This window comes from Globicephala melas, chromosome 3 (genome assembly GCF_963455315.2).
Source record: "Globicephala melas chromosome 3, mGloMel1.2, whole genome shotgun sequence".
Lineage (NCBI taxonomy): Eukaryota > Metazoa > Chordata > Mammalia > Artiodactyla > Delphinidae > Globicephala > Globicephala melas.
In genome coordinates this window covers 108,151,849-108,174,981 of record NC_083316.1, presented here as the reverse complement: position 1 = coordinate 108,174,981, position 23,133 = coordinate 108,151,849, and the positions used below count along the sequence as shown (strand labels likewise).

At 40.0% G+C, this 23,133-nt stretch overlaps 2 protein-coding genes and 1 non-coding gene across 7 annotated transcripts in view; 2 read left to right on the top strand and 1 right to left on the bottom strand.

The window, feature by feature from the left end:
• LYRM7 (LYR motif containing 7) overlaps positions 1 to 11,564 on the bottom strand; it is a 53,731-nt gene extending 42,167 nt beyond the window's left edge. For all 5 annotated transcript variants that reach the window (XR_011377331.1, XR_011377330.1, XM_070045180.1 and 2 more), the window contains exons 1-3: positions 11,461 to 11,564; positions 3,759 to 3,831; positions 1,307 to 1,377 (exon numbers count right to left, since the gene is read on the bottom strand). Coding sequence is in view for 3 of the 5 variants with exons in the window: in XM_070045180.1 (XP_069901281.1) it covers positions 1,307 to 1,377; positions 3,759 to 3,831; positions 11,461 to 11,478 (162 nt within the window). In the remaining 2 variants the exon portion in view is untranslated. The remainder of the gene's footprint in view (positions 1 to 1,306; positions 1,378 to 3,758; positions 3,832 to 11,460) is intronic.
• Positions 11,565 to 16,248: 4,684 nt separating this feature from the next.
• Positions 16,249 to 22,679, top strand: HINT1 (histidine triad nucleotide binding protein 1). Its single transcript, XM_030869727.3, has 3 exons — positions 16,249 to 16,493; positions 18,953 to 19,057; positions 21,024 to 22,679. The coding sequence occupies exons 1-3, from the start codon at positions 16,383 to 16,385 to the stop codon at positions 21,186 to 21,188; spliced, it is 381 nt and encodes a 126-aa protein (XP_030725587.1). The 5' UTR covers positions 16,249 to 16,382; the 3' UTR covers positions 21,189 to 22,679.
• Positions 19,315 to 19,387, top strand: TRNAG-CCC (transfer RNA glycine (anticodon CCC)). The gene has a single exon. It is a non-coding gene; the product is annotated as a tRNA-Gly (tRNA).
• Positions 22,680 to 23,133: the final 454 nt, after the last annotated feature.

The following is a 23,133-nucleotide window of genomic DNA, read 5'->3' as shown; positions in this document are numbered from 1 at the left end:
ATATACAGTAGTCTATTAAGTGTGCAACAGCATTATGTCTAAAAAAACAATGTGCGTACCTTAATTAAAAACACCTTATTACTAAAAAATGCTAACCAGCATCTGACAATGCAGGGTTGCCCCAAACCTTCAATTTGTAAAAAACAGATTCTGTGAAGTGCAATAGAGCGAAGCACAATAAAACGAGGTATACCTGTACCATATTGTTATTAATCAGTCTACCAAATAGCAAAATAGTACAAATTTCAGTATATACATTTTAACTTCTCTTCATGTCATGACCTGATTAGAATGTCATTTTAACTTCTTTCATGAATAGAAATTACATAGTCCCTGTTTGCCCTATCATACGCTTAAGTGAAATCTCCCCCTTTTTTCTTTATGTTATAGGGAAAGAAATCCTTAGGCTATCTCATTTTGTCTCATTATTTTATCATAGATATTTACTATTTCAAAAATAGCATTTTCTCTACTAAGTAGAAAAGTATTTGTATAAAAATTTTTTTTTCACTATGTGGAAATTCTATTAAACATGGAAGAATTTCTCTAATTTGTACCTTCCTCTTTACCAAACCAATTCTTCGAATCTTAATTATTCCAGCAAATAATTTGTCATTTTTCATTTTCTTTCTAATGGTCCTTTCCCTACATTTATACAAAGTTAGATACAGGAACACCTAGGAAGCAGTGTTCCTTCCTAAGACAGAGACAATGTGTATATGCATATGATTTTATACAGGAAAAGAATAATTGTGCACTTTTTCAACGAACATGTACTAGGAATACTAGGGAGCTCACCAACTAGTAGATTGTCTTCAACTGCGGCAAGTGACTAAAATGCAAATACAGAAGGCAAAGCAAGAATAGTTCATAAACTCTGGTTGGTTAACTTTCACAGCCAAGATATGAATTTAAAAAAAACTTCTGTCTAGTTGAGCTAAATGAGTAGACGTTCCCTCTGTGTAACTCTGAGTGAGTTACCACAACACTCACTCTCCTTAGTTTCAGTCACTTGCCTTAGATGAAGACAGCATTTCTGTGAACTTCTGGGTTGTTTCAGCTGCTCTTACTTTGATCATGGCTACACTAACGTTCTTTTCACCAGGCAACTTGCTATCTTAAGGGTGTAGGCTGATGACCCTGAGAAGGTGAGCCAAACCAAACAATTGAAGGTTATCTATAGTTGTGATGGCTTGCTTTAACTATCAAGTAATGATTTTTATTTCATATAATCCCTCTATTTTTATCATTTCCTTAATTGCTAAAATTGGAGTTTTATTATAATTGAAAAACTTAATTACTGTACCTCTTCTATTTTCTTAGGAGAAGTTTCACTTTTATTACATTTGAATTCTTCATTTATCTTTATTCTGGCTGCTAGAAAAAGAAAAAATATGTATATAGTTATTTGCTTTTCTTTCTTTTCCTTTTTCTTTTTAAATATTTATTTATTTATTTTGGCTGCACCAGGTCTTAGTTGCGGCATGCAGGATCTTCACTGTGGCATGTGGGATCCTTTGTTGCGGCATGTGGGATCTTTAGTTGAGGCATGTGGAATTCTTAGTTGCGGCATACGGACTCTTAGTTGCAGCATGCATGCGGGATCTAGTTCCCCCGACCAGGGATCAAACTGGCGCCCCCTGTATTGGGAGCATGGAGTCTTACCCACTGGACAACCAGGGAAGTCCCTGCTTTTCTAATTTATAATTCCTGTCCCAATAATTTACATATTATTCATTATACTACGATACTATATGCTATACACATATATCTACTAGTTCTCTAGTAGAAAAAATAATTTTGTCCCATGTAAAACAAAGTATAAAAATAAGAAATTTATTTAAAAAGTCCTTGGAGAGCTTTTGACAGGCTGGCAAATTTGTAATTAAACTTAATACATATTTTTAGCACTCTAATACTTTTGTGTCCTGCTTTTTATTTCTAATTTCATTTTGAACCTCTAGCTATGAGATCCTAATAAATTCAAGTTAAAACTTTGTTTTTGTAAATCTAAGGATTTGAATTAACATGCTTTTTTTAAGATGGCAAAACTCAATGCATACAAGCATGTTAACCCTACCCCCCCCCCCCCCCCCCCCGCCAAACACACACTTAAAATGAAGATACAGCAGCAAAGAGGATATACAAATAATTCTGGGTGCCTTGACTGACAAGTAAAGTGACTGATAAATAAAACTTTTGTTCATATACCACTGAGACTTTGGCATCACTACAGCAGCATAATTCAATATAACTGATAAACTGCCTTAGAGTGTGCTGTGAGCATTTAATGGAACAATTCATGTACAGTGCTTAGTAAATATGCAGTATTAGCTATTCTTATAATTATTTCACTTAAAAACATTTAAAACATTTAAAAATATGTTATGCTGATGGAGATTAGCCATAAAACCTTCCTTCTGTGCTCGATACATTTCAATATGTAAGGTGGGTAAGAGTTTAGGCTTTGGAGCCAGAATGTTTAGGCTAAATCCCAGCTCCACCTCTTACTAAGTATGATGTGGGGTAAATCCTTTCACATTTTGTCAGTTTTCTCATCTGAAAAAATAGAAATTATGATAGTAACTACCTCACAGGGCTGTGATAAGAATTAAATGAGGAATTTGTGTAAAGTACATATAATAGGAGGCATATACTTTAATATTCAAGAAATTTTTTTCGATAAATTACAAAAACTTGAATTCCTAGGGACAGTGGGGACACTTTACATAGGTGGCCTCTTTCTTTTAAATGGAGGTTGAATTTTTTAATTTTAATTTTTATTTTGGCATAGTTGATTTATAATGTTGTATTAGTTTCTGTTATACAGCAAAGTGAATCAGTTATACCTATACATATATCCACTCTTTTTTAGATTCTTTTCCCATATAGGTCATCACAGAGTATTAAGAAGAGTTCCCGGGCTTCCCTGGTGGCGCAGTGGTTGAGAGTCCGCCTGCCGATTCAGGGGACGCGGGTTCGTGTCCCGGTCCAGGAAGATCCCACGTGCCGCGGAGCGGCTGGGCCCGTGAGCCATGGCCACTGACCCTGCGCGTCTGGAGACTGTGCTCCGCAACAGGAGAGGCCACAGCAGTGAGAGGCCCGCGTACCGCAAAAAAAAAAAAAAGAAGAGTTCCCTGTGCTATACAGTAGGTCCTTATTAGTTATCTATTTTATATATAGCGGTGTGTATATGTCAATCCCAATACCCCAATTTATCCCTCCATCCCTCCCCCAAGGTGCCTTCTTAAAGAGGTTTAGAAACTGAGTATGACCAACACAGAACCTAAGCTTTAGAGCTCTGAGTTCCGGATAAGAAAGAAACCACTTTAAACAGTGAAATACTGAATTTGGAATCATTTGTGATAGATTCTCTTTCATAGCTGCTGTCACTTCTAGAAAGACACAAAGCATTAACAATATGGTAGTATCTGGTCCTAGAGGATGTGAAAATTTGATTATATAATAGACAAATGAGTTTCATGGCTTGAACATAAGGCAAGTAATGGAGCACATTGAAATTCTGATCCTCTTTTTTTTCCTAATTTTTTAAGAAAAGTTGATCTTTAAATTTTTTTCTTTGTAGATACTTCTCAAAGAAGGGTAAGGTAAACTCATTTTTATTTAAAAAAACATTAGGGGAGAGATCGTGAAGGTCATTCCCCAAGATAGGTCTTGACCACCATACATGGTCTCTTGTATTATTAGCAGCCACCTAAAGAATGGACTTGCTCCAAAGGGGCAAAATATAAACTTACCTTCTAATGCCCTAGCATCATTTTTAAAAACTTGTTGTCTGGTCCTGTGCAGTGTTTTAAAGAGCTGTAAAACCTATAAAGAAAATTAGAATTCAGACCTCAAAAGAAAAAATTTCACATTTTACATAATTACATGGATTAAACAGTATTTATTTTCTGTTTGTTTTTTAGACTATTTTTCGAAATAGTTGGTGAAAACAAGGGTTGGCCAAAATAACTTTCCCTTGATTATTTATCTTTAAATTTTAAAAAAATTAGCCTTATGTATTTATAAAAACAATACAAAATTCTTTGAAACAAAACAATACGAGAATGGTTAAAAAGTTAATGATTCCCCCTGCCAAAACTAGTTTGCTAAGTTAATCAACTTTACCAGTCTGGTATTTGTTCTTATTTTGCTTAACCTGAGAACTTCATCTGCTCTTAAAGTCATACACACATGCACACAAACTCGTGAATATACTACATCTTAGAAGAGGCCAGAGGAAGATGTTTCAGATAATTCAGGCAGGTTTAATTGTGCTTTCTCAAAAAAGAAGTGGAATGCTGAGACTTCTGAATATTCTAAGACTGTGCTAAAAACAAACAAACAAAAAGGTATTCAATATTGACCCCCCAATATTGCTCTTTCTTCTGTCTTCTCAATTTCAGTTATGGAAAATAATGGACTTCTCAAGCCAGAAATCTCTAGGTCATTCTTTAAATCTACCTTACTCCTCATGTAGAAACTGTAGGGATGTTTCTCTAATCTTTTGTACATTCTCCATCACCCAAAACAATTTAAGTTCAGACCTCTCCCTATCTCTTGCTTAGACTACTGACAAAGATTTGTCACTCTGCCACCATTCTCTCCTTTCCCCAAGTCCATTCACCATATAACAATACCTAAACTTTACTAAGTGTATCCTGTGCGCTAGGCACTATTTTAAGTATTTTACATATACTAGAAAACCTAAAATATCAAAGGCAGATACCAAAACAGAAACAGAAAACAGGGAGCAGAAAACATAAAAATAAAACAAAACAAAGACTGACCAACCCACAAAGAACCTTCTCAGAAACATAAATTATTGCAAACAAGGAATAACAACAAAAAGAAGTTAGAGTAAATTTAAAAAGGAACATTGAGAAAATGCCCCCAAACTCTTGGATATCAAAAGAGTGATAGCAAAGATTAAGTTGAGAAAAACTACCCCAAAAGTTGAATAAGAATTCCGAGATACAAAATAAGGAGAGAAAGGATAAGAAAATTAAAGGAGTAGTCTAGATGGACCAACAGTTATATTCACAGATCTCCAACAAGACTGAACAAAGAAAACAGCCTCCATCAAGTGCTCAACACAAAACCCATGAATAATCCTGGAGGGAAAAAAACAGTTCACATATAAAAAATAGAAAATCAGAATGGTACCTGATTTCCAAATAGCATAAGACAATGGTATAAAATCTTCAAGTTTTGTATAAAATGTCCAGCTTAGAACACCATACATATCCAAACTATCACCTAACTGCAATGGCAAATAAAGATTTTTAGAAATGCAAAGTCTCTTATTTGCCATACGCCCTTTCTTGGAAAGCTACAGAAGATTGTGCTCCACCAAAATAAGGAGATGAATCACAAAAGAAAAAAAAATGGGAATGAGGGACACAGGTAATCCAACATTGGAGAGGCAGAGATGATGGTGAAGGACAAATATAGGTCAGCATTTCTGCAGCCAGCATAGAAAGCAACTAGTCTGGACTATAGCAAAAGGCTATATATATATATATTTTTTTTTGCAGTACGCGGGCCTCTCACTGTTGTGGCCTCTCCCGCTACGGAGCACAGGCTTCGGACGCGCAGGCCCAGCGGCCATGGCTCACGGGCCCAGCCGCTCCGCGGCACGTGGGATCCTCCCGGACCGGGGCACGAACCCGTGTCCCCTGCATCGGCAGGCGGACTCTCAACCACTGGGCCACCAGGGAAGCCCGCAAAAGGCTATATTGCTCTACAAAAGATGCTGCTAGGAAAAAACGATACTAGTAGACATCAGTTTTGCTCAGAGTTCGGAAATAGCTATGTAGGAAAATGATAATAAAAACAAGACAGTTATTAACTTCAAGAAAAGCTGGGACTTCCCTGGTGGTCCAGTGGTTAAGACTCCATGCTCCCAATTCAGGGGGCCTGGGTTCAATGCCTGGCCGGGCGGGGAACTAGCTCCCACATGCCACAACTAAGAGCCTGCATGATGAAACTAAGACTTGGTGCAGCTAAATAAATACATATTAAAAAAAAAAAAGAAAGAAAGAAAAACTAAGACTTAGAAAAGAAAGGCAACGTAATCATATATTTATATTAGAGGGCTCAGCTGTGGACAAGTTCTATATAGTCATATTAATATCAAAGATGAAAAACTGCTTCACCAAAATCTGTATATTGAGAGGAATAGGGTATAAGGGGGAACTTAGTCCTCAACTTTCATAGACAAAGGTCAATAAATATCCCCAAAGAGATAAAAAAAAATCAATAGTAGTTTAAACATGTTATTTAGAAACATGGAGGTAAATATCAGAAAAAATAAGTAAAATGATTAAAAGTACTTATATTTGGGAGCAGGAATTGGGAGTATGTAGAAGTCAGTAGACACCTACTGATTTCTGTGTAACACTATTTGACTTCTTAAATTTTACACATTTATCCCCTTTATAAAAACTAAAAAAAATATTTTAAAAAGATAAAGGGAAAGGACACTATCAAGAAAGAGAAAAGACAACCCACAGAAGGAAAGAAAATATTTATAAATCGTATACCTGATAATGGGCTAGTATCTAGAATGTATAAAGAACTTCAACAATTCAAATAAAAAACTAATTTAAAAATAGGCAAAGGATTTGAATAGACATTTCTCAAAAGAAGACACACAAATGGCTACTAAGGCCATGAAAAGATGCTCAACATAATTAGCCATCTGGGAAATACAAATCTAAATTTCAGTGAGGTACCACTTCATCCCAATAGGATGGCTACAGTCAAAAAAACAGTCCATAACATGTGTAAGATGTGGAAAAATTATAAATCTTATACATTGTTGGTGGGAATGTAAAATCCTACAGCTGCTTTGGAAAAGTTTAGCAGTTGTTCAAAAAATTAAACAGAGTTATCTATCATATGACCCAGCAATTCCATGCCTACATATACAACCAAGATGAAAACATATGTTCATATAAAAACTTGCACATGAATGTGCATACTAGCATTATACAAAACAGTCAAAAAGTAGAAATAACCCAAATGTCTACCAACTCAGGAATGGATAAATAAAACATGGTGTATCTATATTGTTATGGCTTGAATTGTGTGTCCCCTCAAAAGACATGTTTAAGTCCTAATCCTCAGTACATGTAAATGTGACCTAGTAGGGTCTTCACAGCTATAACTGAGTTAAAATGAATCATTAGAGTAGGCCCTAATCCAATATGACTAGTATCCTTAAAAGAAGAGGATAATGCCAGGTGAAGAAAGAAACACAAAGGTATAAGACCACCATGTGAAGATGAAGCAGAGATTGGAGTGATGCAACAGCAAGCCAAGGAACACTAAGGACTGATGGCCACCATCAGAATTTAGGAAGAAGTAAAGATTCTGCCCAGAGTTTCAGAGGGAGTATGGCGCTGCTGTCACCTTGATTTCAGACTTCTAGCCTCCAGAACTGTGAGACAATAAATTTCTGTTGTTTTAAGCCACTCAATTTGTGGTAATTTGTTAGAGCAGCCATAGGAAACTAACACAGATTTTACTACTGGGAAGTGGGATGCTGCTGTAACAAACATCTAAAAATGTGAAATTGGCTTTGGAATTGAGTAACGTGTAGAGACTGGAAACATTTTGAGATGTTTGATAGTAAAAGTCAAGACTGTCTTGCAAAGATTGTTGGTAGAAATAGGGACATTAAAGGTGTCAGAACATCACAGAAACCCAGGGAGTTTAATATTACAAGAGCGGTGGAAGAGATTGCATGGGATTAAGAAAAAAGTGAGAAGTAAGTAAGCCTAATCATTTTACATGCTATTCAGGGAAAAAACAAAGTGATTCCATTAGTACAACAACCAGTAACCCTACTTTAAGAATTAGTATTAAGAAAAAGAAAATTAGTATTAAGAAATGCCTTAGGGCTTCCCTGGTGGCACAGTGGTTGAGAGTCCGCCTGCCGATGCAGGGGACGCGGGTTCGTGTCCCGGTCCAGGAAGATCCCACGTGCCGCAGAGTGGCTGGGCCCGTGAGCCATGGCCGCTGAACCTGCGCGTCCGGAGCCTGTGCTCCGCAAAGGGAGAGGCCACAACAGTGAGAGGCCGGCGTACCGCAAAAAAAAAAAAAAAAAAAAGAAATGCCTTAGAGCTAATATCACCTTGGAGTTAATAAACTTTTATTAAAATGTAGACAGCTAGGTCATAGACTGTCTTCTCTTCCTAATTTACTTATATTGATTGGACAAATTCTGGCAGTATATATGGAAAGTCAAATTACTTAGCCTTTTTGCCTCAAAAAGGCTTGAATAATGGGCTAATTTTAAGGGTGGATGATATAATTTCTGTACGAGGTATCACTTTAGCTGGTTAGTACTTTTCTGTCTCTTCTAAGTCTGGGTTATATGCCCCTCTTGAGTACATCCACAGCAGTGGGCACTTACTACAATTACTTGCTGTGTCCCCTACTTCCTGAAAGGCTTCTCGGTCATCTTTGTATCTTCCACATGGCACAGGTGTCTTCTACACATGGCAGTTCTCACCAAAAGTGTTTCTGGAATGAATTCTATTTAATTTCATTTGTATTCAAGTTTTCCAAGCAACTTGGATGGTCCATATGATATTTCTTCTTCATAGAATACTCTTTTCTCTATTCTAGCTAGTTTCTAACAAAACTTCAGGTCTCAACTCATACTTTTATGAGGGATTTTTTTTTCTTTTTTTTGCATCCCTGCACACAGGTTAAATCTGAGTTATGTGCTCACAAAACACACTGTATTTTCAACAGAAATATACATCAGGGAACTCCCCTAGTGGCGCAGTGGTTAAGAATCCACCTGCCAATGCAGGGGACAGAGGTTCAAGCCCTGGTCCAGGAAGATCCCACATGCCTCGGAGCAACCATACCCGCAGGCAACAACTACTGAAGCCGGTGCGCTCTACAGCCCATGCTCCGCAACAAGAGAAGCCACTGCAATGAGAAGCCCGCGCACCGCAATGAAGAGTAGCCCCCGCTTGCCACAACTAGAGAAACCCTGCATGCAGCAACAAAGACCCAACACAGCCAAAAATAAAGAAAATAAAAGATAAAAAAAAAAAAAAGGAAATATAGATCAATGGAACAGGATAGAAAGCCCAGATATAAACCCACGTACTTATGGTCAACTAATCTATGACAAAGGAGGCAAGGATATACAATGGAGAAAAGACAATCTCTTCTATAAGTGGTGCTGGGAAAACTGGACAGCTACATGTGAAAGAATGAAATTAGAAAACTACCTAACACCATACACAAAAATAAACTCAAAATGGATTAAAGACCTAAATGTAAGACCAGACACTATACAACTCTTGGAGGAAAACATAGGAAGAACACTCTTTGACATAAATCACAGCAAGATCTTTTTTGATCCACCTCCTAGAGTAATGGAAATAAAAACAAAACAAAAATAAACAAATGGGACCTAATGAAACTTAAAGCTTTTGCACAGCAAAGGAAACTATAAACAAGACAAAAAGACAACCCTCAGAATGGGAGAAAATATTTGCAAACAAATCAACGGACAAAGAATTAATCTCCAAAATATATAAACAGCTCATGCAGCTCAATATTAAAAAAACAAACAACGCAATCCAAAAATGGGCAGAAGACCTAAATAGACATTTCTCCATAGAAGACATACAGATGGCCAAGAGGCACATGAAAAGCTGCCCAACATCACTAATTATTAGAGAAATGCAAATCAAAACTACAATGAGATATCACCTCACACCAGTTAGAATGGGCATCATCAGAAAATCTAGAAACAACAAATGCTGGAGAGGGTGTGGAGAAAAGGGAACCGTCTTGCACTGTTGGTGAGAATGTAAATTGATATAGCCACTATGGAGAACAGTATAGAGGTTCCTTAAAAAACTAAAAATAGAACTACCATACACCCCAACAATCCCACTTCTGGGCATATACCCAGAGAAAACCATAATTCAAAAAGACACATGCACCCCAGTGTTCATTTCAGCACTATTTACAATAGCCAGGACATGGAAGCAACCTAAGTGTGCACTGACAGATGAATGTATAAAGAAGATGTGGTACATATATACAATGGAATATTACTCAACCATAAAAAGGAACAAAATTGGGTAATTTGTAGAGACAGAGATGGACCTAGAGACTGTCTTACAGAGTGAAGTCAGAAAGAGAAAAACAAATATCGTATATTAACGCATATATGTGGAATCTAGAAAAATGGTACAGGTGAACCGGTTCGCAGGGCAGAAATAGAGACACAGATGTGGAGAACAAACGTATGGACACGAAGGGGGGAAAGCTGGGGATGAACTGGGAGATTGGGATTGACATGTATACACTAATATGTAAAAAACAGATAACCAAAAAGAACCTACTGTATATTAAAAAAAAAAAAAAAACAGTGTTTTCAATTCAAAGCACTTACTACACTTGTAATTAATTGTTTAAACTCTCCCTACCTGCCAGATTTCTGTATGAAGTTACTGTTGCTTCCACTATGCCTAGACAGTATAGGCTAAATGCTGGCTGTTAGGTGCTACTAATAACTATTATGGACGCTCAGTAAGTTTTTTGAATGAATAACCGTTTACAATTCTGTTTCTCTTGGTCTTGTGACATATATTGAAATGTACTAAGAACAGAGTTCAGTAGTACAGGAGGCACTCTTGGTGGCTCCCTGTTATTGACCAACAATTGTAAGCACTGCTTTTCCTTACTATACTATAGCAGGCCGTTTCCCATTTTCCATATCTCAACCAGTGACAGGGACTGGTCTCAACCGGCCATGCTGATAATACTTAAAGTTAGGGATGGCTGCTCCCAGAGAACTGTACACTGGCCAGGAATGCGCATCAGTTTGACAAGAAATAAATCCGACACCAGGTCCTCGGGGATGTGACCCCCGACCCCGGCGGGGCCATCACTTCCCAAGCTCGTTCAGAACACTCAGGAATCACAGGTTTCTGCTCTGTCTCGCTAAGTGCTACTTCTGGCAAACGGTTTTGCTGGGAATCGGTTTCCTTGGTTCCTAGACGTCTGTGCACCTTCTGGTTATCTGACGAAACCTTTCACCTCATAGGAAGGTTTCAGCGCAGGACTGACTTTGGGGTCTCGTACAATTCCCAAGGATGTGAAATGGGCCCCTCACACAAACGCTCGGTGTGGAGATGGCAAGGGGGCAGAACTCAAGTCGCCGGCATGCATCACGGACAAACATTCCGTACCCGGCAGACGAAGTAGGACCACCTGTGTCGCCCTCTCTCCTCCGCACCTGCACAAACCTTCGACTGCCCTGCAGGGTCGGTCACCAGCTCCTCAGCTGTAAAGGCCACATACTCCGTGGAGGGTCCTGAACCCCAGCTACAGAGATTTCAGACTACGTTCGCAAGGCCGCGCTCTTACCCACCCCGCCGGCATCGCACCCAACCCCTCCCCGGACCCAGTCACCTTGGCCGCCTGACTCATGGCTCTCCTCACAGCTGCGGCTACTTCTCCAGCAGTCGAGTCGCCCCGCCTCTCTGCAACCAGTCACCGCCTGGTGTGGACGGTCCAACACCCCGTAGGCACGTTCTTAACGAGCCGCAACCAATCACCACGCAGCATCTCCTTCGTAGCCCCGCCCCCCGTGGAGGGACAGGCGTGAGGTGTTTGCTAAGCCGGTACCCTCTAGGAAAACCGCGAGGAGCCGCCGAGCTCAATTACAGCCGAGAGGGGAACGGAAATCACCTGGACGCCATGTTAGTTAGGGGCAGCGGCACTTCCGGCCATTTCTGAGGCAACCGCCGGTGGCGGAGTGTGCATTGACACTTAGTTGATGGCTTCGGCACCTTTATGTACTCACCTCCTGTTTGGCGGTTGGGGTTATCTATTAAGGAATCATTATTTTAACGTTTCTGGGTTGCAAATGTGTCCTTGCAAAAGTGCATAAATAAGAGCCAAGCCCTAACAACTACAGTAGGCGTTGACTGGAACGCTGACTCCCAAAAGCGCTATTGGTACGTTATCCCACTTCATTCCTCTAGAAGGAGAGGTTGAGTTACTTGCTCAAGTCCACACGATCAGCAAATGGAGGTCTGGGATACAAATGCCTATGATTAACCTGAAAGCTCAGTCTTACCCTCTACTCATCCTGCCTACTCAACTCGCCCTACTCCTTGGTTTTGCTGGTCAAGAGGTTGGAAACAGATAGTTTATTAGCAGCATCATGATCATAAACAATCATAAAGCATTTAAGTACATTTAACTTATGACCTTGCAAGCATCAAGAAAAATATCTCAACCTTGCTCCCATTGCATAATCGTTTGTCTTCCCTACCCATCCCCCCAGGTTAACTTTTAGGTAAAATTGACTTTTTATTAGGAATGAAAGATTTAGACCAATGGATATCCAAGACCCTTTTCCTTCTCTGTGATTTATGTCATTTTAAAGAATATTGCAAGTCATCATGAGAATAGCAATAGTTGACTTTTTAAAAATTAAAATGAATTGGATTTGCAAAAGAGTGTTTAACATAAGCAATTAAACCAAATATTCTGGATACTGTCTTTTATCCAGGAAACAATAAATTCGATGATCTTGTGACATTGTATAGTAGTGCCTTCTGATTGCTAATGAATGATTCAAAGATGCCAATTTTCATTTTCAGTTTAGAATCACAGCCCAATCTCCTAAACATTCATAATTTATTTTTATAATTTCTGGCTAACTAGGGTCCTGTATTCAGTTAACTAAAGCCGCTTATCTGCCAATATTTGAAAGTATAGTTTCCATAGTGCCCAAAAATCAATTCAGTCCTGAAGCTTCTCTTCTCTTAGGTAAATCTGTATGGTTCCTTGAGCTGTTCCATAAAAGAAGCGACTATTCTGGTTGTTCTGGGAATACGTCTTGGTTTGTTGGCATCTCAAAGTGTGGGACCCAGAACTGAACAGGAAATTCCTACATGTTCATCATGTAAGGTCATGGACTATGTGGTAGGCAGACTAATGGCTTCCAAAACATGTCCCTATTTAAATCCTAGGAACTTTTGAATATATTATTACCATTTATGACAAAAGGGGCTTTGCAGATGTGATTAAATTAAGGATTTTAAGATGGGAAGGTTATCCTGGGTTGTCTGATGGGCCCAATGTAAACACAGGATCTTTTTTTTTTAAGATTTACTTATTAGTTATTTATTTATTTATATTTATTTTTGGCTGTGTCGGGTCTTAGTTGTGGCACCCGGGGTCTTCACTGAGGCATGTGGGATCTTTCGTTACAGCACATGGGCTTCTCTCTAGTTGTGGCGTGCGGTTTTCCTCTTCTCTAGCTGTGGCACGCAGGCTCCAGGGCAGGTGGGCTCTGCAGTTGTGGCGCGCAGAATCCAGAACAAGTGGGCTCTGTAGTTTGCGGCATGCGGGTTCTCTAGTTGAGGCGCTTGAGCTCAGTAGTTGTGGCACGCTGGCCTGGCTGCCCCGTGGCATGTGGGATCCTAGTTCCCCAATCAGGGATAGAACCCGCATCCCCTGCATTGGAAGGCAGATTCTTTACCACTGGACCACCAGGGAAGTCCCAACACAAGGATCTTTATAAGTGGAAGAAGGAAGCAGAGTCAGAGAGAGGTTTGCAGATGCTCTTCTGTGGTCTTTGAAGATGGAGGAAGGGCCAGAAGCCCAGGGACACAGGTGGCCTCTAGAAGACAGAAAAGGCAAGGGAAACGGTCTCCCCCAGAGCCTTTAGAAGGAATGCAGCCCTGCTGACACCATGATTTTAGCCCAGTGAAACCCAATTTGGACTTCTGACTTCCAGAATGTCATCTGCTTGTGGCCCCTTCCATCTTCTAAGTCAACAGTGGAGCATCTTCAATCTTTGATTCTCACCCCTGCTTCCATCATCATATCTCCTTGTCTGAGTCTCACTGTCCCGTATCCCTCTTTCATTTAAAGGGGTCCATGTGATTACACTGGGCCCACCTGGATAATTGAGGAATCTCCCCACCTGAAGACCCTTAACTTAATCATATCTGCACATCCCCTTTACCACGTAAAGTAACATATTCACAGGCTCCAGGGATTAGGACATGGAAATCTTCTGCCTCTCATACCCACTTTGGGTGAAGCTGGTCAATAAGGATGAAATGGAAGGAAATGTAGGAGAAGCAGCCATGGGCCCGATTGCTTAATAGCTTATAAGCCAAGTTTAGGATTTTATATTTAATTCTATGATGAAATGCCTTACCATCAGGAGAGTGACATCATGATTTATATTTTATAAAAATCATCTTGACTACTGTATAGCAAATGGACTAGAGTAGAAGCAGATAGGCAAACTAGGAGGCTTTTGAAGTACTCCAGGCAAGATATGATAGAGGCTTGGATTAGGCTGGTGGAGTAGAGGAGGTGAGAAGTGATTAGATTCATATGTGTTGAAAATCCACAAAGAAGAGTTGATGATTGCAAGACTTTTGGCTTGCGCAATTTGGTGAATGGTATCATAGTAGATGTAAAATGCTGCAGGAAGAGGTTTTTAGATTGTTTGTTGTGAGGGAGTAAAAATAAATTTGAAGTGCCTGGTAGACATCCTACTGAAGGTGGTGAGTAGGCAGAAATATGTATCATACACCAATCTGGAATTAAGAAGTCGGGAGATAAATACTGGAGTCATTACTCTGTAGAAAGCAAAGCCTCTTAGTGAAAGATGACCATATTATTTACTACCCAACCCAGTATATATTCATTTTTTAATTTTGACAATTTCAGTCTTACAGAAAAGTTGCAAGAATGATTGAATTTGCAAATACCTTTCACTCAGTTTCCCCTACTGTAAACATTTTACTACAGTTGCTTTATCCTTTTTTGGGGGGGGATCTCTTTACTGTTTGAAAGTGAGTTGCAGACACAATACTGCTATACTCCTAAACACTTCAGTAGGTTTTTCTCCTACAAAAAAGACATTCTCTTACATCAGTGGTTCTCAAAGTGTAGTTCCCAGGTTAGCAGCAACTGCATCACCTGGAAACTGTTAGAAACCTAAATTATAGAGCCCCACCCCAGATCAACTGATTTTGATAATTTTGCTATATGTACGTGGGGAAATTAACAAGACTTTCAAAACTATTTCCTAATTTGTATGCATTATTTAGATTTCACCAATTGTCTCAGGAATGTCTTTAATACCAAAAGTACCAAATGGGACACTTTTGTGATTAAAGGGGACCACTATCAATAATTTTGCCAAGGTAAAGTGCTAAAGGTATAATTTTTCATAATAAGGACACTTGGAGATTAAGTGTTAGAGAAGAGGGCAAAGAATGGAATGCATTGAAAGACCTGGAACAGAAGGCTCACTATGAAGGAGAAATAGCATCCAGAAAGGTAGAAGAGTGAAGGCTTTTGCTGAAAAGAGGGCATGGTCAACAGTGGCAAATGTTGCCAAGGGGTCAAGTATAATTGGAATTGCCTATAGGATTTTGTAAGTGGAGGTCCTTAGTGACCTTGACAAGAGGCAAATGGTTTCAAAAAAGAAAGATAAAGTGGACACCATATATAGAAAACTCTTTTAAAAAGGAGCAAAGACAAGAGGCAAATGGTTTCAAAAAAGAAAGATAAAGTGGACACCATATATAGAAAACTCTTTTAAAAAGGAGCAAAGACATGGAGGGGTGTGTGGGGTTAGGAAAGGTGTTGTTCTTTTAAGGCGGGGCATCTTACATTATGCTGACTAATGCTGGGAATAATTCTTTGCAGAACAGTCTAGGGAGGTTTACAAACTACTGATGCCTGGGTCTCTCACCCCCAGAGAGTCTGATTTAACTGACCTGAGGTATGGCCAAGTTCCCGGGGACTTTTTACATGCTCCCCAAGTGATTTTTAATGTGCAGTCAAGATTGCGAACCACTGCTAGAGTGAGGGAAAAAAACGGATGCAGGAGGGCTTACTTGCTGGAGCTAAGACCTATGTAGCTGACAAATGAAGTTATCATGGTGTCTCTGCCAGCAAAAACGGCCAGTTCTGCTTAGGTTATCAAATCTTTTCAGTTACAGTATACGATTTTTCCTACAAGCATCCATAAGTTAAGCAAAGGGCTTACTGCAGTAACACCGCTCCCCGAGAGACAAGAAAGGAAGAAAAACGACCTTGGTGCGGAACCCCCGGGCCTCCAATCAGGAACCGCCCTCCAGCTTAGTCGCGCCCAGCGATTCCCCTAGAGCTGCCGCGCGCCCGCAGCAGCCCAGCGCACGTCGCCAGTGCGCACGCGCACGAGCTGCCGGAGCAAGAGAGCAGCGGTCCCCTAGCGGGCTTGGCCGCCAGCTCCCGCCCTCTGCCAGCGTCCACGGCTCCTCCCTCCTCCCGACCTTCTCCCCGGCCAGCCGCGCGGGAGGGAGGCCGAGATGGCAGATGAGATCGCTAAGGCTCAGGCCGCTCGGCCTGGTGGCGACACGATCTTCGGGAAGATCATTCGCAAGGAAATCCCAGCCAAAATCATTTATGAGGATGACCAGGTAGGCACCGGGCGCCGCCTCGCTCGTGGGCTGAGGCGGGGCAGCCGCCTGTGGACACGCGGGTTTCCCGTAGCGGGAAGGGAAGGGAAGGGAAGAGTCGGGGTGGGGGTGCGCCGCGGAGAAGGGAAGGCAGCGGGCCGCCTCGCGCGGCCTCTGCCTCGGGCCCACAGCCAGCGGGCTGGGCCGCGGCCGTTCCGAGGCGGCCGGCCGGCGCGTGCCTGCGCTCCGGTTACGCGTTATCAGCCCGGAGCGCTGGCCAGGCCGCCGGGCGCCCGCGGGCCCGCGCTGCGGGGTCTGGGTGCTTGTTGTGGGCGCGCCGGGTCCTCGGCATGAGCGCTCGCCTGCTCCCCGACTGCCTCGGACCTCTCCTGTATCAGGAATCTGACAATCTCGCCCGCGCTCTGCCTGACAGGCAGAAACCCGATCGCACCCTGACTCGGGCCCAATCTCCGCGATCTCCCGCGCACAGCCGGCCTGCCCGGGAGCTCCCGGGCGCCTCTCCCCGCCGCCTTGCGCTAGAGGGCCGGGGGCGAACGGCCTGGGGGCGGCACAGACGCGCTGGGCCTGGGCGAGGGCCGCTAGCCAACGCCACCCGGACCCACCCCCGCCGCCCATTCTCGGGCCTAGGACTCCTGAGATGAGAGTGGGCCTGCATCTGGGATTTGCTTTCCTTTGGCCCCTCCCGGGAAGAATGGTTCCTTTTATATTTTCAGGAAGCAATTTTATGCCAAGGGATTAAGAATGTCGTTTTTGTTGACTTCACTCTAGGTGAAACTGTTTTATAAAGGCCGAGTTCATTTGACTTCGAGACATCTTGTATAAAATATTTAGTGGGCGGTTATATTTATGGATCTCACATAAAGCTGGACAGGTTGGCTGATTTAGATACAAGGTTTGTGAATTTTAATAAATTAGCTTTATGAAATATGGAATATAAGGAAAGATTTTATGCTACTAGTAGCGTTCTTAGATTCAGAACACCTACCTCGAGGTGAATTTATATAAATATCTTTATTTGTCCGTTAGGGGAGTTCTTTTGTTGTAGGTAATGTGTATTTCTTTAAAAATATTTTAAGTTTCTTTTAATAAATGATCGTTGAAATACTGACTTTTGAGCCATCAAAGTTCCAAGGTGTAACAGCATGAAGCAATCTAAATGATACAGCATTTTTGTACAGAGTACCAAGTAGAATAACTCCTGAGACAGTTACGCTGGGATAGGTTCTATTAAACAGCTTCCACCTTCAGTAGAGAACAAGAGATTCAAAACCATTCAAGTGGTATGTAATTTGTCTAAATGTTACTTACGCTCTTCATTTCTACAAAACAGAATAGATATATTTATTAAGTAATTCAGTAAAGTTGGAAGAAATCGGTGTTGGTCAAATATCAGCAAATTTCTCATTACAAAAGTGATCACCGCCATAAAGGAAAAAAACCAAATTGCACAACCAGGACTCCTGACCTAGGGAAGGTGGGGACATGAATCAAAAGATTTCCTTTAAGTGGCGCTGGGAAAGTTGGATAGCTGCATATAAATCAATTAAGTTAGAACACACCCTCACACCATGCACAAAAATAAACTCAAAATGGCTTAAATGGCTTATGTTTAAAGACTTAAACATAAGACATGACACCATAAAACTCCTGGAAGAGAACACAGGCAAAACATTCTCTGACATAAATTGTACCAATGTTTTCTTAGGTCAGTCTCCCAAGGCAATAGAAATAAAAGCAAAAATAAACAAATGGGACCTAATCAAACTTACAGGCTTCAGGCTTTTGCACAGCAAAGGAAACCATAAAAAAAGAAAACCGAAAAGACAACCTACGGAATGGGAGAAAATATTTGCAAATAATATGACCCACAGGGCTTAATTTCCAAAATATACAAACAGCTCATACAACTCAACAACAAAAAAACAAACAACCCAATGGAAAAACGGGCAGAAGAGACATTTCTCCAAAGAAGACATACAGATGGCCACAGGCACATGAAAAGATGCTCAACACCACTAATTATTAGAGAAATGCAAACCGAAACTACAATGAGGTACCACCTCACAACAGTCAGAATGGCCATCATCAAAAAGTCTACAAATAAATGCTGGAGAGGGTGTGGAGAAAAGGGAACCTCCAACACTGTTGGTGGGAATGTAAATTGGTGCAGCCACTATGGAGAACAGTATGGACGTTCCTCAGAAAACTAAAAATAGAGTTACCATATGATCTAGCAATCTCACTCCTGGGCATATACCCGGACAAAACTATAATTCAAAAGGATACCATTAAACTGTAAGTTCCATGAAAAGGATCAGAGGACCACATGTGTTGTGTCCAATTCTGATTTCCTAGCATTTATTACAGTGTTTCCCATGGGGTTAGTGTGAAAGAATGATAAGTTTAGGCTGTAAGATTATATATGAAAACCTTGATTTCCCCTCCCCCCCTTATTCCAGTGTCTTGCTTTCCATGATGTTTCCCCTCAAGCACCAACACATTTTCTGGTGATACCCAAGAAACATATATCCCAGATTTCTGCAGCAGAAGATGACGATGAAAGTGTAAGTACATTTACTAACATCATTAATTTTCTTGCTTTTTAAATTGGGAGACTAAATTTTGACTTTAAAGTGATACCACATTTTCATTTTCCTGAGGGCATTACTGAGGAAAATCAGAAAATCATCAGTGATTCAATGCAATGTATAAGTAATTTGATTTTTTAATGAGATATAATTGGCATATAACATATTAGATTTAAGTATATAACAAAATGATTTGATATATGTATGTACTACAAAATGATCACAGTGGGACTTCCCTGGTGGTCCAGTGGGTAAGACTCTGCACTCCCAATGCAGGGGGCCTGGGTTCAATTCCCAGTCAGGGAAGTAGATCCCACATGCCTCAACGAAGATCCCGAGTGCTGCAACCAAGACCTGGCGTAGCCAAATAAATAAATAATTTTTTTATTTTCAAAAAGAAAATGATCACAGTAAGTCTTGTTTACATCTATCACCACAAATTCTTTTTTTTTCTTTTTTCTTTTGGATTTTAATTCCTTTATTCAAATGATCTCTGGGCTTAAGTTTACAAAACAAATTTCATCTTTAGACTTTCATTTCTCCCTGAGAATTTGATAAAGAGAAAAGATGTATATTCACATTAGATGTAGCTCCATATTTTTAGAGTTTTTATTATTAGAGAACCTTACTATTTTCATTCAGTCTTATGCAGAACCTCTGATATACTATGTTGAGCAATGTAATTGGACATAGTTTGGCATGGAAAATAGGAAATTAATTTTCAGCCTTTGAAATGGAGTATCTTTAGTGTTGACTGATTAGTGTATTTTCTTACCCATTTCCTAGCCTTCTGTGGTCAAAACTACACTCCCACCAACAATCCCAGAATGATGCCCAAAAGAAGTCATCACCACAAATTTTTAAACAAAAAAGCGTTCTAAGCAAGGATTAGTTGGTGAGACTAATTTTTCCTTAAGTAAGAAACAGTGTTATTGTACAGGAGAGGGTTCATTGGCTCTTCTGTTAATGCCGTTAAAGAAAAATAATTATTTGATTTTGCTAGGAGGTACTGGCCTCAATTAAAATTTTTCCTGGTGCTCTTTGTAGTAGATTATATAATTGTTCATAAATACTATTTTATTTAGGGGTACATTATATTTCTGACCTCACTGATGTTGGGCCTGGTCGTATGACTTAACTTGGCCAATGAGTACAAGCAGAAGTGATACATGTCTTTTGAATAGAAACTTTAAGAGCTAGCACCCGGTTTGCCATGTTCTCTCTTGCCTCTGCCACTGTGATCATACAGAGACTGTTCCATCAGCATGGGTTTCAAAGTGAAAAAGATGTAGAATATAGCGCCTGGTCAACTTGTGATGAAGATGTAGTAAACACAAGAAATGTATGTTCGTTGTAAACCAGATTTGGAGGTGGTTTGTTACCACAGCATAACCAATTCTATCCTGACTGATACACTCCCCCGTAACAAGCAAGCAAGGTATTGTGCCTTATTAAGAAAACTTAAATACCACTTGGAATATGATTTAAAAAATTTTTTTTTTTTTTTTGCGGTACGCGGGCCTCTCACTGTTGTGGCCTCTCCCGTTGCGGAGCACAGGCTCCAGACAGCCATGGCTCACGGGCCCAGCCACTCTGCGGCATGTGGGATCTTCCTGGACCGGGGCACGAACCCGTGTCCCCCGCATCGGCAGGCAGACTCTCAACAACTGCACCACAGGGAAGCCTTAAAAATTGTTTTAGTTGAGCAGATTTTTGTCTTTAATATGTTTATTGAAATTAGTAATTAATAAATACCTAATCTTACTGGGTTTTTAATTGTAGATTATATTATTTTAGGATTAAAAGTGTTTCCAAATATTTGCCCAAAGTCTGTTTCAGTTTGGCAGTCTTTTAATTTAATATTTCAACTTGGTAGTTTGTTACATGATGACAAGAAGTTCTAAATTACCATTGCTTAAGAAACTTTTTTTTTTTTTTTCAGCTTCTTGGACATTTAATGATTGTTGGCAAGAAATGTGCTGCTGATCTGGGCCTGAAGAAGGGTTATCGAATGGTGGTGAATGAAGGTTCAGATGGGGGACAGTCTGTCTATCATGTTCATCTCCATGTTCTTGGAGGTCGACAGATGAATTGGCCTCCTGGTTAAGTGTATTGTAGGGATCATTTTCCCTTCTCTATGCAGTGATCAGGTCTGCAAGTTCCAATATGCAAAACAATACTTTTTTTTGCCTGTGTATGGAGAGATTGCAGAAATAATTTTAAAAACCCATACGTAATAAAAGACATTGTTGCATGGTCTGAATTCTGTATTTGACTTATTTTAAAAACATATTTGTTGGAATGTTTGAAGGTGGAGTTCATAATTTGGGAGGTTTTTGTTTTTTCTCCCCACGGAGGACTCAGCATGTTTACATGGCTATAATGGTGTGACTGATCTTTGAAGACAAATGTAAAAATTTCATAAAATTAGCTTTAGCTTTGAAATATCCTTTTAGGGTAAAATATTAGTCCAGGAGAAGATTTTCTAATCCAATTCTCTTATTTTCTAAGAACAAAGGAGTATGTGATGTGATTGATCCAGAAAATGACAGTTGTGGGTCTAGCAAAAATGCTTTTTGTCCAGCTCACGTGTTTCTCCTGGACTACTGGGGTAGTGTGGAAGGGATGAAAGTAGATTTGTCACAGAATCTTTGATGACCATGTGAAGCCATACTATGATGTTTCCTTGTTACCTAATGCTATTTATTATAAAGGCTTGAAAATATATTATTTAGAATTAACTCTCCAAATTGAAAACTCATTGTTGTGAATGTGTATGTACACACTAGCAAAAATTTTTAAGTTATGCATGACTCTGGCTGTGTAGAGTTGGGGGGAAATCTCAGGGTTTGAGTTCTTATGTTGGCTGACAACAAAACTTTTTTTTTTTTGGTCTTGCCATGCACCCTAGCCTTTCTAAGTTTGTGCAGGGCAAACAGGTTTGCTTCTTTGCTTTCCTTCATGTAGGCACTTTCCAGCTTCTAAAATTTATTTAATACTTCTTGCCTGCTTTGTCTCTTCTCTCATTCTCTTTGTGTTTATGGGTTCCTTCCATTTTTAATCCCTAAGGCCATTTTAGTAGATTTTGACACATTTTATTGCAAATTGTTTTTCTTCTAAATTTTTAATTTTATTAGTGACTTAAAAAATTTAGGGGGGGTGGATTAGGGAAATTGGCTGTATTTGTCTTACAAGTGAGTTTTTTCCAACTGTCATTTTTTTACTTTGTTTATGGTGTTTAAAATATTTATATAGTTAATGTATCCATTTTTAATTTAGTTCATATTTTTATATAGTTAATGTACCAATTTTTAATTTAGTTCATATTTTTAAGAACCTTTCTCACCCTAGGAGGATTTATAAAAGAAATTATTCCCCTAATACTTTATGGCTTTACGTATTTTTATGACTTTTTTATGAGGGAAGTTCTGGGGCGGGGGATGAGTTTTGGAGGGATTTGTGCCACTGTAAAAAATGTAATAATGAGAGAAGCATTTGTACTATGTATAAGAGGGTTGAGTCTAGTTTCCTTAGGCATATTAACGTTCCCATTGATTTCGTCAAACTAGTGCTAATAAATCAGGTAGATAACCGCTAAGTTGTCTTGCTGATTGTGTCCGACCTTTCTGCCTAAAATCGTTCTGAGACTCAATTTTCAGTGTGTGGGGGGGGTGAGTATCCCACACAGCATCCGCTAATTCTCCAGATACCAGCTGGGCGTCCTACAGTTCAATTCAATTCTGACACTACCCAGAGATAACATCAGATTCCACAGGTTAAGGGTTCAGTCCTACACAACTGCCATCCCCCTATCCCTCCAACTTCAGATGCCATTCACAAGCTCGGGTTGTTACCTGTACTTCTGACCAGCTGGCTGTAAATCACACATTCTCAAGACTCTTCCTTGACTTCAATTAATTTGCTAGAGTGGCTCACAGGGCTCAGACATTTTGCTTACTAGATCAGCGATTTATTAGAAAAGGATATAATTCAGAAGCAGCCAGATAAGAGATACATAGCACAAAGTATGGGGAAGGGCCAGGAGCTTCCAT